Source organism: Paecilomyces variotii (genome assembly GCF_004022145.1).
Source record: "Paecilomyces variotii strain CBS 101075 chromosome Unknown C8Q69scaffold_1, whole genome shotgun sequence".
NCBI lineage: Eukaryota > Fungi > Ascomycota > Eurotiomycetes > Eurotiales > Thermoascaceae > Paecilomyces > Paecilomyces variotii.
Genome location: NW_021167140.1, coordinates 1,761,823 through 1,776,170, shown reverse-complemented (window position 1 = coordinate 1,776,170; position 14,348 = coordinate 1,761,823). Strand labels below are relative to the sequence as shown.

General features: G+C 48.0%; 7 protein-coding genes across 7 annotated transcripts; 2 read left to right on the top strand and 5 right to left on the bottom strand.

Annotated features, from left to right (window-relative positions):
- Positions 1–357: 357 nt before the first annotated feature.
- C8Q69DRAFT_484305 (hypothetical protein) lies at positions 358–2,709 on the bottom strand (the record flags this gene model as incomplete). Its single annotated transcript, XM_028631763.1, has 6 exons — positions 358–1,073; positions 1,123–1,232; positions 1,287–1,751; positions 1,817–2,092; positions 2,148–2,533; positions 2,605–2,709. 6 exons carry the CDS (start codon positions 2,707–2,709, stop codon positions 358–360), a joined length of 2,058 nt encoding a protein of 685 aa, XP_028489055.1.
- A 1,059-nt stretch (positions 2,710–3,768) lies between these two features.
- Positions 3,769–4,978, top strand: C8Q69DRAFT_24584 (ADP-ribosylation factor family-domain-containing protein). The gene is made up of 5 exons (XM_028626544.1): positions 3,769–4,034; positions 4,095–4,250; positions 4,316–4,462; positions 4,521–4,633; positions 4,690–4,978. The coding sequence occupies exons 1-5, from the start codon at positions 3,941–3,943 to the stop codon at positions 4,729–4,731; spliced, it is 552 nt and encodes a 183-aa protein (XP_028489054.1). The 5' UTR covers positions 3,769–3,940; the 3' UTR covers positions 4,732–4,978.
- C8Q69DRAFT_24403 (hypothetical protein) lies at positions 4,979–6,003 on the bottom strand. The gene has a single exon (XM_028626522.1). It carries the CDS (start codon positions 5,790–5,792, stop codon positions 5,226–5,228), a length of 567 nt encoding a protein of 188 aa, XP_028489053.1. The 5' UTR covers positions 5,793–6,003; the 3' UTR covers positions 4,979–5,225.
- A 101-nt stretch (positions 6,004–6,104) lies between these two features.
- Positions 6,105–7,178, bottom strand: C8Q69DRAFT_450993 (hypothetical protein). Its single transcript, XM_028629472.1, has 3 exons — positions 6,782–7,178; positions 6,602–6,714; positions 6,105–6,453 (listed from the first exon to the last, which is right to left on the bottom strand). The coding sequence occupies exons 1-3, from the start codon at positions 6,828–6,830 to the stop codon at positions 6,388–6,390; spliced, it is 228 nt and encodes a 75-aa protein (XP_028489052.1). The 5' UTR covers positions 6,831–7,178; the 3' UTR covers positions 6,105–6,387.
- Positions 7,179–7,650: 472 nt separating this feature from the next.
- C8Q69DRAFT_524060 (hypothetical protein) lies at positions 7,651–9,035 on the bottom strand (the record flags this gene model as incomplete). Its single annotated transcript, XM_028633575.1, has 2 exons — positions 7,651–8,075; positions 8,204–9,035. 2 exons carry the CDS (start codon positions 9,033–9,035, stop codon positions 7,651–7,653), a joined length of 1,257 nt encoding a protein of 418 aa, XP_028489051.1.
- Positions 9,036–10,494: 1,459 nt separating this feature from the next.
- C8Q69DRAFT_450989 (hypothetical protein) lies at positions 10,495–11,990 on the top strand. The gene is made up of 4 exons (XM_028629471.1): positions 10,495–11,008; positions 11,099–11,410; positions 11,472–11,549; positions 11,607–11,990. Exons 1-4 carry the CDS (start codon positions 10,743–10,745, stop codon positions 11,824–11,826), a joined length of 876 nt encoding a protein of 291 aa, XP_028489050.1. The 5' UTR covers positions 10,495–10,742; the 3' UTR covers positions 11,827–11,990.
- A 978-nt stretch (positions 11,991–12,968) lies between these two features.
- Positions 12,969–14,308, bottom strand: C8Q69DRAFT_396902 (hypothetical protein; the record flags this gene model as incomplete). Its single annotated transcript, XM_028627762.1, has 3 exons — positions 12,969–13,540; positions 13,604–14,020; positions 14,089–14,308. The coding sequence occupies 3 exons, from the start codon at positions 14,306–14,308 to the stop codon at positions 12,969–12,971; spliced, it is 1,209 nt and encodes a 402-aa protein (XP_028489049.1).
- Positions 14,309–14,348: the final 40 nt, after the last annotated feature.

Here is a 14,348-nt window from a genome sequence, read left to right as displayed (position 1 = left end):
TTGCTTTTTTTCACCTGACTGGTCGTGGAGGATATGATGGGTCCTTCTATCATCTGTTGTGCCCGGGAGGGCATTTTGGGGTTGTTGTGGAGATTTGCGATGTTCCATTATTTTTTTCTTTCTTTCTTTTTGTGTGATTTTAAGATACCCTGCGAACGAGTTCTCCTGATGCTTAAACTAAAGATTCTGCAATCTGGCTGGATTGACTTTCTTTAAGGCCTTCTGATAGTTGTCTACTTGTCGTTCATATGTTCAACATTATGTGGACTAATTTGGATTGAGAGGATATCTTCAACGTGACCCCTTACCCATGGATGTAAACCATCCCTATACTTCCTCTGCTAACCATATCCCTTTCTACCGCATATTGGCGACCTCGACTGCTCTCTTCAGTCTGGTCTCATCCTCTGGGTAGGGCACGCCTGCATGTTCACGCGCCATATCGTTGATCCACCGCTCGTTGGGCTCGATCTTGTGGCCCTTTGACAGCATTGATGCGAGGTAAAGCCATGACAGCGTATTACCCACCGTACTGACCTCATCGCTCACGTTGTTCAGCGCGTGAGTCTTCACCCGGCCGTAAAATTCTTGGTCTGTCCACAGGTCAAAGAGATGCTGTGCCACAGCGTCGGTGTCACCGACATCCACTAGGAAACCGGTCTTCTTATCCTGAACCTGGAGTGGGATTCCACCCGCCATAGTAGCAATGACGGGCTTGCCCTTGTGGATTGCCTCTGAAACCTTGACTTCGAAACCCTCCCGTGTGGACAGCTGAAGTGCGATCTTGGCCTTGGAGAGAAGTGCGTTCAAGATTTGGTCCGAAGCGTGCAGCCGTAGGACACAGATGAACTTGGCAAGATGGGGAACCTTCTTCTCAATGTGTTCGACGACCGCATCGTATATCAAGCTTCCGTCAGGGTCATCGACCGAGCCATGTCCGCAAATCAGTAGCTTTGGCGGTCTAGCAGCGGGCACAGCGTCCATCAACCGCTTGTGGAACTTTTCGTAAGATTCCAAGACGTCAAAGATTCCCTTGGCCGGATCGAATCTCGCGACCTGGATGATATATTCGTCTGTGCAGTTGAGTTAGCATAAATTCCGAAAGAGAATCGCTTTACTTGCCGTCAGGGTGGTCGATTGTGGGCATTCCAGTGTTTCTGCAGGAAGCGTTGAAGATCCGGCCGTAGAAGGCGATGTCCCAATCTCTCATGGTCTTATTAAGTCCATCGAGCCTGGTGAGAGCAGTGAGTTTCCCATCTCTCGCACGGGATGATGGAACAACTTACCAGTCCGTTGATGCCGGCATGTAGCCGACTATCTCTTTGGGTACATTGTGTGGCACGAATGCACTCACAGGATGGCTGATAAAGAGGTCTGCCTGTTTGATACTCTCCCAGAGCCAGTTCCAAGAATCCGCCTGTGGGGATCCCGGTATGGCAACGAGGTCGCTCCGGATCTGGATATGGCTACGGTATATAACCGGTCTGTTCGGAGTGATCTTCTTGATCAGTGGAATCAAGCCTGGCATCTGTGGGTCATCGATAATGATAACATCCGCTCCGCCTTGTTCAGGTGGAACCAGCGGTCCAGCTTCGCACAACCAGTACCGCTTGGCATTCTCATTGATCCACTCCGCGATCAAATCCTTGCTCTGCTGTGAGAGTCTCTCATCAGGAAGTGCAACACCTTGGAGGATGTTGTGATTGTTTTTCGTGATGCGGAACACTCCAGGTCGCGGTTTTGGCACATACCTGCCGTTTTGTTAGCTCATACCCCCCGTGCGCAGAAGAAAAAAAAATGCGAGTAAGGAGCTCACCATCTAGCATCAACTCCCAGTTCATGACAGAATCTGACCAGAGCATGCCGCATCAGTGCTACACCTCCACCCTGAGGTGTTGCACTGAAGAAGGCAATCTTGACTTTCCTGTCTTGGAGATCGGAAGCGTAGTGCTTGACAGCCTTCCATGTCAAGTGGCCAACTGTCTTTTCGTAATCATGCAGAGATACTAGGCGGATATTGAAGCCTGCGTCGACCTCGACCATCCCCCGGTAGCCCACTTGCAACAAGGGATTATTGTTGGGACCGAAGAAGCTGATATCCGTCAACAGTCCATTCCCACCTCTTTCAGAGCGCGAGAAAAACATACCAGACACACTTTCTGGCCATAGACTCCGCCTGTTCATCCACACTTCTGGCTTCCCATCTCCTGTTCTGGGGCTCGTCCAAAGCTTTGTTCTCGCGGAAGATGATTGGTACGATGTCCAACTCGGCCCATACCCGCGAACAGAGCGTCGGACACTTCTCCGCCAACGATGCCGGAATAGCTACACCGATGAACTTCTCTAGCTGATTCTCGCTGTATTGTCTCAATTGCTCGATGATCAGACCGGTGATCTCCGCGCCGGAAGCACGTTCGCCAGGCTCGAAATGGCGTTCCAAGAAATCCAGCAGATAGGTGGCATTCCGCACAGCTATGGCAATCGTTGAGGCTTGGCCGTCATGGAAGGTTGCAGATACTCCTGCATAGATTGTCTGCGGTGCTGTTAGTTAGCCCATAGGATTTGGAGCCAGGAGATTCTATGGTTCAGAAGAACTGCTCATACTTCTAGCGGGGGACCGGTCCAGGCATTCTTCATAGTATGCTGGCTCAGACGACGCTGCTGATAGACGGATCCGCGCCGCTGGAAGGTTTCTTGCTCTGGAGACATGATGGCTAATGTGTCTTCTGCTTTGTCTTCTGCTTCGTCTGGTGCGGGGTTGATCTATGTACTGTACTATCTGTATTCTTGTACCCACGGGTTGACGCGCAGAGGCTCAATTGATTATAAAGTACGACAGACCCCGCACGCGCAGGATCATGGAGTCACTCTAGAAACGAAGGTGAATGAGTTGCGGAGAAAGTGATCTGAGATATCGATGGATAATAATGAGAAGCATATCACCACTTGAATATTACAGCAAGATCGGGCCGGGAGCTCGGGATGACTTCACGATCCTTGCGCCTATGACGTACAGAACCAACCAGTTCTCCATCGAACACTGGAACAAACAAGTTGAGGATGCATAAGTTATACGACGGAAACAGGTCGACATTATTTTCTTCCTCATCCGCGTGACCAGCGTGGATGAAGCCAGCCGGTGCGTGCATACGGAAGCAGCAGAGGTGAGGCCGCGATAAGGCCAACAAGGGTCTTGGTCTTGGTTCAACGTGGAGTTGGTCAATGGTCCGTCCCGCCGGGAGCGCCTGATGGGAGATGTTTCACGATGCAAGGATGAGGTGACAGGGAGATGAAATTTCCCCTGAACAGCTGATAGTTACTCGAGGCAAGATGATAATAATAGAATAATAACAGTCGTAATCATAATAATAATAATAACAACAACAACAACAACAACAGTAACTTATGTTGGCTGTAATTAGAATTATCGCTGTATCGACAACTGAAACCTGCTGTCGTCTTGGCGTGAGCGCGCGGGGCCTTAGTCAGCAGGAGCCCCTTTTACCTGCCCCCGCTGTTCCCCTGGCTTGCGAACGCGATGGTCTGGGGAGCTTTCCACGGCCTTTCTCTCTCTCATCTCGAGTACCTGGAGCTGATCTGAGGCTTCCCTTTCGCCAAGTCACTTCGCACCAGAGTCGCAGGTCATTGCCGTGCGCCCTTTCGTGCTTTTTCTAGCTGGAAACCTTTGGAGTGGAGCTTGTGTCGAGTATTTGGGTAAGTAGTATGGTCGCGCGTCCTGCGGGCCATGGCAAGTTTGTCAATCTCGCTAGAGCTCGCAGTTTGCTTTCTTTTTCTTCAATCTCGTGCCATCTGGTCGATCATCTGCCATAGACTAGATCCAATTGGCCTTCATGTCTTCATGCCAGACGGGCAGAGAATTGTTTTTCGCGATTATTTGATCGAATTTCGCTAATCAAGGGTTTCGGCGCAACCAGGCAAAATGGGTGGCCAAGTATCAAAGGTGATGGCCAAGATCTTCGGATCGAAGGAGATGCGTATCCTCATGCTGGGTCTGGACGCGGCTGGAAAGACAAGTAGGTGGTGCTTTGAATCGAGAGCGACTGACAGAGCGGCCTGTTAATGTATCTCTATAGCAATCCTCTACAAGTTGAAGCTCAACCAAGACGTAACCACCATCCCCACCGTCGGATTCAACGTCGAGAGCGTCACCTACAAGAACGTCAAGTTCAATGTCTGGGATGTCGGTGGTCAGGACAAGATTCGTCCTTTGTGGAGACACTATTATTCCGGTATGCGCTGTGCTCATTCGTGCCGCCGGCGGAACGCGAATGCTAACGATATCCGTCTGTTGCAGGAACCCAAGGTCTTATTTTCGTGGTTGACTCGAGCGACACCGCTCGTATGGAAGAGGCACGCTCGGAACTGCACAAGATCATCAATGACCGCGAAATGAAGGATGCACTGTTGCTGGTCTTTGCCAACAAGCAGGATATTGAAGGCCGTACGTCTCGAACTGTAAATCACGCCACGTTCTCGTTGCTAACATGGCTTTACCGCAGATATGAGCCCGGAGGATGTCACCAACGCTCTCCAGCTCACCAAGCTGAAGGACAAGCTGTGGTACGTGGTTCCTAGCGTTGCAACGCAAGGCACGGGAATCTTCGAGGGCCTGGTAAGTTGTATTCTACCTCCACAAAAGTATGCGGCATACTTATATATTATCCACAGGCTTGGCTTTCGAACAACGTCAAAACTCAGCCCCCGAAATAGACCATATTTACAGTCGAATGGTCACAAACGCCTAATAACCCCATCGCGCACTTCCGCAGAGGCATAATTGCAGACAGCCTCGTGTACAACTAATCCCGTTCGGCAAATAATTTCCTTGGTATTATGTTTGTTCTCATGACAGACGACGCAGCATCTGGTTTGCTTTCATCGCGTATCCGCAGTTTTCCCTATGTGTATGTGCTTCCACCCCTGATTTTCCCTTTCTCTTTCTATGATATCCCTCTTGTTTTCATGTGGATTGCAATGAGTATCCCTCAATTTGTCGCATTTATCGCCTAATATATGTTGGTTGTTCCTAAAGTCGTCTAGTTAGATAAAATATCCATAATAGAAGACCTACATCGGCGTCCCTCAGTCTGAGTTGGTCTTTGATTCTGTCTTGTTCTTATGTTCTTTCTCGAAGCTTTCGCACTGGTGCGCTTGATATGTTATTACCTAGATTATCAGATAGATCTCACTATCTTAATGTATAATTACTTCCTAAATGCACTCCCTGTTGCCAAGTCTGTCACCCTATCCTGCTCTTCTGGCGACACATTCGCTGCAATAAACTCCTCCCCGTTTGCGCGGAACCCCTTGGCATGCCACTCCTCAAATTGCTCCATCTTCACCTTATGGTATGGGATGCCCAGATCTCGCGCAACACGGTCAGTCCATAACATCAACGTCATAGCCGACCGCTGGTTCCATTCAGGACCACCCATGATATCTGCTTTGCGGTTTTTCTCTCGCTCATCCCGCTCTAGCATATCCGTATAGGCTTGAGTTCCTGGACGACCACGGCGGCAAAATGAGCCAGCGACCTTGTGATAGTCGAGTTCATAACCTAAATGGTCGTAGGTCGGGGGTCCGTTTGGACCCCGCAAGAAGCAGAGTTCCTCGGGAGATAGCTCTCTAGCTTGTCGAGACGATATCACGGTATCTGGTTTGGTTGTACGTTTATTGGGAGCGCGCTTTGTGATGCGTCCTTTTTTCGGCGCGTTGGTTTTGGTGCTTCCACCGCGTGTTCTGGTGCTTCCACCACGTGTTTTGGGAGGCATCGCGGTACAGAACGCAAGATAGCCTGCGGGATGGGAAGATGACTAACGAACAAATAAGTGGATGAATTACCAAAGATTAGTTGCGATAGATAGACAAAATGGATTTTTCTTCTTTTCCTATCCGTGGATAATAGTGATATAATGTAAACAGTGACTCGAGTACACAGGTCTAGTCTATGGTAGTTTAGTTAGCCTCACTAATTGATTGCCAAAATCGACGCGTCGCGCCACGTACCATAGAATATAGAGCACGTTCCTCCGGCGCTTATTTGATCCCGACTAGACTACGGAGTAGATGTCTTTAGCGCATAATCTAATTCAGAGGTGGAGGAGTTTGGAGTTTAGCTGCCTTCATGAAGCTACTACGTACTACCTAAGTAGTACTAGTTATAGTAGACTCTTACGTAGCCTTGGTGTAAGTACCACCGTTACTATGCCATAGCATTGGAGACCAAAGACGTGAGTGAAAACTTCAAGCTATTCGATTGATAACGAAGTCCAGCCTTAGCACATTAAACCCAGGCGCCTTATTCCTTTACACAACGCCCCATTAATCAGACTGCCTTCCAATCCATGACCCGAAACCCTTCCTTTCTTAACACGGTTCAATGATGTTTTCTTCCTTAATCGCGGATCTCTTATGCGTGTGCATATTTTCGATCTGGAAGATGTAAGAGTCGGGAATGGACCTTGAATTAGCATTTCTTCTTAAGAAAAGAAGAAGACTTGTTTCTTTCCCGCGAAAGAGATCCTCGTTTCTCAAGCCCAGAGAAACGCGCGGATCCCCAAAGCGGGAATGTAGCACATACCTCGTATCGTGGATTCTGTCTCGAAGCTTCGACATTTCGATTCGTGAGATTCCCAGGTTCCGTGATAACCTCTCGGATGACGCCTACGCTTTCAGACGTATGGGAGGCGGGGCCTGATATGTAAATGTCAGATCAGTATATACAGAGAGGTATATGATTGCTATGAAAACGATGTCTTACCTCCAACGGGTTTGTAGCGAACTTCTTGTCCCACTCTGTACTGAGGCATTGCGATGTGTATTTGTCGCTGATTCTCCTCTTTGATTCGAAGGGAAAATGGTATAATATCGAGTGGTTGGGTGATGCTATCCGCGTATATTTATTGAAAAGACCTAGTGGAGACCTTTGAGACGAAAGAAGATGAGATCCATGCAGCTGCTATTTATGCTTAAAATGGACGGTCAATGTGGCGTTGTTTTCGTGAACGTCAGAAGATAATTCCGTCAGACTGACGGACCCGATCCAGGATTTGTACTTTTACGCTTTTACGGCTTTGTTTTGGGTGTGTATGTCTTGACGAGCCTCCATACTTGGGAGAATTTGCACAGGAGGCATGTTGAGTCGCGTTTATCTTCTGTGGCTAAAATGTCGGTTTACATCTCCGAGATTCAGAGCCGGACGAGCCCGGGACCTTTTCCGGACCGTGTGTCAAGACGGAATATTGGACCGAATTTCGCCTCATGAAAGTTACTTGGAAATAGCTTATCGGCTTTCAGCCACTCGACCAAAAAAGGAGAACTCCTAGTTGGCGAGACTCTACCTGGACCTCTAACATAGCTTATTAAAGAGTTGACGTTACGGGTTGAGAAAATAATCTTAATCTATTAGGCAAAAGGAGAAGAGACTGGCATTTTTCTGAGCATGGCAGAACTTGGTACGATTCATTTTTTGGTAGTGTTTACTAGGACGTTATCTAAGTATGGACTGTAAAGATGAGCATGGCAACATGGGGACCCGAACACGCACAACTAAACCTTTGAGAGAGAATTTGTCAAATGCAAAAGAAAGAAAAGAAAAGCACTTTCGGAAATCCTCAGGTAAGGCTACTCTCACTCGAAGGACACTCGTTTCTTTTTTCTTGACGGACCTGGTTCGTCATTACCAGCGTCCTCATCATTGTGGCTATTCCTTTCTTCCCCTTCCGCTTCACCTCTATCACCTCCAACAACTTTTGAGTCCCTCTTCCTTTTCTTTCCTGGTTTGAGGTCTTTAACCCACTCTTCCGGCGGCGTAGTGTTGTAGCTGGTCCAATCTGTCTTGTCACCAGCAGCTACTGCCTGCAGGAAGAGCATTGCCTCCCTGACAGATACTTTGACAGGCTCTATTGTTGATACCTGGTCATGAGGAATCACGTCTGAATACATGAGCTTCCAGGACCCCGCCACAAACTCCTGCCGAAGGAATATTGTGTCTTTGTAATTCATTATGAATCCGTATTTGAGATCGAAAGCGCGCATGTACCGTGCGGGTTGGCCTATTCGCTTATCAGCTCGAATATCACATTAGGGGGGTGGGTGGGTTGCTCAATGACTAGGTAGGTAGATGCTGCAGATTAAAACGGCAGATACTAAGTGTAAATCCTGGTCAATCTGGGCTACTTACCAAGAATGTTCCTAAGTAGAGAATCATCACGCCCATCGATAGCATCACTGACGTCCCTCGAGAATTGATGCTGACTGAAGGGGGTTTTACCCTCACCCACTGCGCGGGGGACAAACTCGGAATCCATAAGGGCGAAATCGGGTTGGAGATCCATGTCTTTGTTCACTTCGGTCGATTCGGATTTCTGTGCCTTGCTGCTTTCAGCACTTTGAGCCTCTCCTTTTCCCTTTCCCCCCCCCTTTTTCCCCCCTTTCTTCCCTTTCCCCTCCGCTTCCTCCTTCGCTTTCTTCGATGCCTGACGGGCATCTGTTGCATCCCAATCTCCGAAGAACACACCGATGCCTATCTCTTTTGCTATTGCCGACATAACGTGCAGGACGTGCTGCACATATCTCGAGTTTGTCGAGAGTTCATTACCTGACATGAAATGCTCTTCCCTCAATACATTTTCATTCCCTGTGGTTTCATGGAACTTGACGTCGAGGGGTCTCTGATAGTCATCCCAAGATATCGAGTCAAATGTCCGACGCACGTCCTCCTGAAAGTCAACCCAATGCACCAATTCCCGAGCGTACTTTAGGCGATGTATAGCGCTTGATCGCACATGATGTTGCTCGTTTGTCAGGCATTCCGGGAAGGAGGACATGACTATGTCTCGTGCCTTAAAGAAGGCCACATTCGGTGTCTGTGTTTGTTGACGCCTCTTCGTCTTTCGGCCGCTGTTGCTTTTCGTCTTTTGGCCGCTGTTGCTTTTCGTCTTTTGGCCGCTGTTGCTTTTCGTCTTCTGGCCGCTGTTGCTTTTAGCCTTTTCCATCGACCGTGTGGTGACCATGGTGTCAGTCGAATACGTCTGTATATGAACAGTTTCAGAGAAGAGAAGACCAAGATGAGAAGAAGATATTGCGGTGCAGCTAGAAGTGGTTTTTATCAGCATGAATAACTTTTTAGTGTGATGCGAAAGTTCCCATGGAGGCCAGCTCTAATGAGTTATAACATTGATTTATAACTACCACGGATATCCGGTTACAAAGAAATGGCATTGTGTCTACAAATAGAAGCTGAAGTTCCGTACATCATAGGCTTGCCGCAAGGATTGTGAAGTCATCCCGAGCTCCTCTTGCTGTAATAGTCCACTGGTGATATGCTTCCCATATTCATCGATATCTCAGATCACTTTCTCCGCAACTTATTCACTTTCGTTTCTAGAGTGACTCCATGATCCTGGCTTGCGGGGTCTGTTTCCTGGCCCGCTCTTGCTGTAATATTCTAGTGGTGATACGATTCCCATATTCATCAATATCTCAAGTCCTCGATGTTGTGAAGGTATGGAAACATATCATTGGTTCCATTCTAAGATGTACAAAGAGCTCCAGCATTTTGTCTCGTCGTATGCCGCATGCAGAATATCTCTTTTGTTTGTAGTTTGTTCAAAGGGGCGGCAGCTGGTAATTCCCGTATCCTTTATCTACGTAATAGAGACACGTCGCAACTTTCTTTCGCTACAGCTGTTAGATGCCGGGAGGTTGCATTATTACTGGGTCTTAACATGGCGCAAGAATGAAATAATCATTGGGCTATATGGCAGAACTGATATCTCCTAACTTTTCATATGTTGACAAACTCAACTGCTAGATCATATGTGTAAAGATTTAAGACCACAGAAACAAAGATATTGCAATGGTGTTTGATACGGGAATAAGAGCTTAATTGCTTGGACAACTAGAGGGTACCAAAATGTATCGACTCTTTACGCCCACAGACTCCCCCCTAATTGCTTGCTGCCTAGAGCACTGCCTCCACCACTATTCCTGAACGTTTCCAAATTCCAGCGTGTCTGCTTTGATCCTATATTGGTGGAAATTGGTGGCTTCATGTTGTTTGTTCTATACCCTTTGTATAGGGTAGTGGTGGCGTTTTGCAGCTCGCCTCCATTAAAGCTGTAAGCCCTGACACTATAGCATGTTACAGAATCTATGGCAAATAGCTACACAGTAAATTGACTACTGACCCACCTGACCCACTATCTGTGTGACTTATATTTATCTATATTGGATATTGTTTTTTGTTCTTGCGGCAAATTTGGTCCTCCAAACAGGCTACATATTTCCGTGCGGGTCGTCTCGTCTTAGTTCGGCGAGATAAAGGACAGATAAAGAGAATGACAGTAAAACGGGTTGAACATCTGAAAGAACAAGATAAATTGCCGGGAAGCATGGGTCCATGGAGTTGTATCATCACCTACAAGTTGATACCTTGTCGTGTTTTGAGGATCTAATGCAATTGGTGGAAAGGTCCTATATTAGTGTGCGGCTGGACCCACTTAAAGTGTGGTCCTGGAACAAAGAGTACCTACCTACATACATACACCTCACTTGACGGAGGAACACCAACTTCTTTTCTGAGCACACAGTCTCATAGCATACCACTCTTTTTCTCATTCCGACTTTTTATCACTGCAACTTCTGCCAGTGTAGAAGCCTTATGCTTATACCTGGCCTCACCCTCTCTGTGACCTCGCCTGAGCATAAATAAATGCACGATGGCGGAAGACTTGGGTCTCACGAGAAAATCAGACTGGTTGGACATTCTCACAGAGAGTAAAGACGAAACAGGCGAAAGCAGTTACCGAATATATTTTCCCAAAACGAAGACTGAATGGAAGATTGAGCAGATCTTGACCGAGAGAGTTTTTGATGCCAGGGACACCGGAGAGCACGACCTTTACGAAGCCTCCGGGATTTGTATTGCTGTTCAGACAGAAGGCCCATCGAAAAGTTCGGAGGCGATATTGAGAGTACGAATGCAGTGAGTAGTATTCCATCTGTTCTCCATTCTCGCATCACTCTTCTCGAGATCGACATAAGGACCGAATGAACTGATCTGTTCCTGGCTTAGGATCCCTCCTGACACCAGCAATGACGAAGATGATGATGACAGAGAGCACTCTAAATTCGCAAAGGATGAAATCAGTTGGATGGCAGACAATGAGATTGATTTCCTTGAGCAGCTCACAGAGAAAGGCTGCAGTTGCACTCCTAAACTGCTAGACTATCGCATATCAACACAGACAAAGGATCAATATGTCCCGGGTGGATATATTGCGTTTATCTTAATGGAGAAGGTACCGGGTCGGAATCTGAATAATTTCCACACCTTCACGCTGAAGGAGCGAGATGAAGTCAGGATAGCCGCTGCAAGGGCTATACGGTAAGAAAAGCCTTCATGCTTTACATGTTCTATCTGAATGTCTGCTGAAGCTTTCTCACAGGGAGTTCTATTCTCTTGGATATCGCCACATGGATCGCGGTAGACACAACCTAATATGGGATGATGAGACAAAAAGATGGTAAATCCTTCTAGTTTGATTTATACTCATGACGCTATTGCTGATGGGAACCACTAGTTTCATCGTAGATCTAGAGAGTGTTGAATACGTGGGGAAGCCCAAGAAATTCATACCGAATTCGGAATTTGTTGTGTGGGAGCTTGCGTGCAAGAGTCGATACGGTAACCTCCATACAGTCGACCCGATGGTCTCCAGAGGCAATGAAGAGGCACCGGATGACGAATCATTGCGCGCATTGGTTTCTCGTCCACTCAAAAGAAAAAGGGCAAAGATATAGTAGGGTGGAAATTTCGGATAGGTGTATTTTTCTTCTATTTTCTTTTTTCTATTTTTCTCTTCTCGGTTTTCATGTAGTGAAGAGGTACACTTGTGATGTATGAAATTTGAGTCAAAGACAAGTAGTCGGTGAATTCGATCTCCCTGTTCTGCTCTTATCAAGAACCGTTATCTCGGACCTCTATAGCGACTATGTAGTAACCTGAATCCTCCAATCACCATATGTAGCTTGATGAGTTTAGATTAATCGAAGTGGCGATCACCATGAAGATCACGTGCATTGAAGACCCCCAAGTTACCAGCTCTCTTTCTTCACTTAGCTATCTATTGAGGGAAAGTTCCGGCGAATATCCCAACTTCCAGTCGGCTAGATGCATCATCTGTTTACTCATTATTTTACCAAGACATTTGTCTTCGACATCTCCTTTATTTTACGTAGTCGTTACACCTCGAATTCATCAGTACAGCCCCCATGAAGTCACCTCGACCCTGTTTCTCTGCAATTTGGGAAGCGAGATATTCGTGGAGAGCCCTGGTCATCTCTGAGATATATCCTGCAGGTTTCGACAGATCATGACCTCATGCTGCACTTACCTGTTCCTTGCATGTACCTTGGGAGACTGAGTACCTTGTTGTCAGTGCGGAGATGTTCTTCTAGAGCAGATCGCAGCGCCTATTTAAGTCGTGTTCATTCTCATTCTCTGCGTGGAGGGGCTACAATAGGATACTTTTCTTTTTGGAAATATCTACTCAAGAGAAGGGCTTTATGGATATCGAACTCAATTGAAATCATGCAGTGTTCACTGACAAGATATGGTATCAAAACAGGGTTTTCTCCAACAGCAGATCAAGACGCGCCCCCCTCGAAGGACGCTGATGGGGAATCAAATGTTAAATTGCTTCTTTTCATATATACATGGGTCATGGCATTCATCGAGGGCCACACATATCGCCAGGGCCGCCGCTTGTTGAAAGGGCGGATGGCCGGCCTCACTCGTGGAGACTGAAAATATTATATGTTCATTTCAGAAAAAAAAGAAAAGAAAAGAAAAGAAAAATTCGTTCCTTTTTTCTTCCCGCGGATAAGCTCCCTGGGTTCCCACCGCCACCCTCAAACGCCGTTTTTTATTCGAAATGACGAATTTAAGGCTCTCCCTTCCAGAGGTCGTCGGCGATCTCGCGGACCAACTTCAGCTTGGCAATCATGTCGTTCCAGACGACGGCGTTACCTTCGTGGTGACTGGCGAAACCGCACTGCGGGCTGACACCAACACGCTGCAGAGCCTCCTCGACAGTCTCGTTGTTACCCTCGGCAATGAACTTGGCGGCGTCAAGGACACGCTTCTTCATCTCCTCCTTGTCCTCAAGCTCGGGGAACTTGCTGGTGACGACACCTAGGATAACGTTCTTGTTCTTGGGCAGAACCTTCAGAGGCTCGAAGCCACCGGCACGGGGAGTGTCGTACTCGAGGTAGTAAGTGTCAACGTTCAGCTCCTGGAAGAGCTTGACAGCGATGCGGTCATAGCCACCCTCGGAGAAGTGACGGCTGTTGACGAAGTTACCACGGCACAGATGGACACCAACGTGGAAGTCAGCTGGGCGCTTGGCCAGGCAGTCATTGTACAGCTTGATGTACTTGTCGAGCAGGTCATCGGCAGAGTACTTGTTCAGGGGGTCATTCTTCCAGCCCTCCAGCATCTTGTCAGAGCAGAAATCTGGGCAGAATGTTAGCATCATCCCACACTCAGGAGCCGCAGCTTATGGACTAAAAAACTTACAGGCCAGGTTAGGGTCATCATACTGCACGTTCCTGCAGCCAGCCTCGTAGAGGATGCGGAGCTCCTCCTGGTAGGCCTTGGCGATGTCACCAAAGTACTCCTCGTCGGAGCTGTACACTTCCTTGGGGTAGGCACGGCCCTCACGGTAGCGCAAGTGGTACCAGTTGGGGGCAGCCAGGGTGATCTTCAGGTTCTTGACCTCCTCAGGGGCAACGAGGCTGGCCAGGTACTTGAACTGGTCAACGTAGGTGCTGCCGACGTGCTTGATCTTGCCCGTGCAGAGAACGCTCTCGCCGGGCTTGTGGCCAGCCTCGATGAAAGCACCAACATCAGGGGTGTAGGGACGGAAGATCTCGATGTCAACATCGTCGACCTCCTCGAAACCCTCCAGACCAGGGAAGAAAGAACCCCAGAACACTGGATGAGTGGAAGACTGTCAGCGGTTCATTGCATACAGGACTCTTTGGCTCGGGGGGCTCGCTTACTGTGTCGTCGGTACTCTCCATCGGTCATGGCCTTGTAACCGAGCTCCTTCTGAATCTTGACAATCTCCTTGATGTCCTTGTCCTCGATCGGCACCAGCTCCGACTCGTCCGCCTTCTTCTCCATGACCTGAGCCCTCTTCTTGATCAGCTCCTCCGTTCGGAGGAGAGATCCCAGGTGCTCAGCCCGGAAGGGAGGGTTGCGGTGCAGCTTAGCAGACATGGTGATATCCTGTTAACTATGATACCGGAGAATGGCTGGA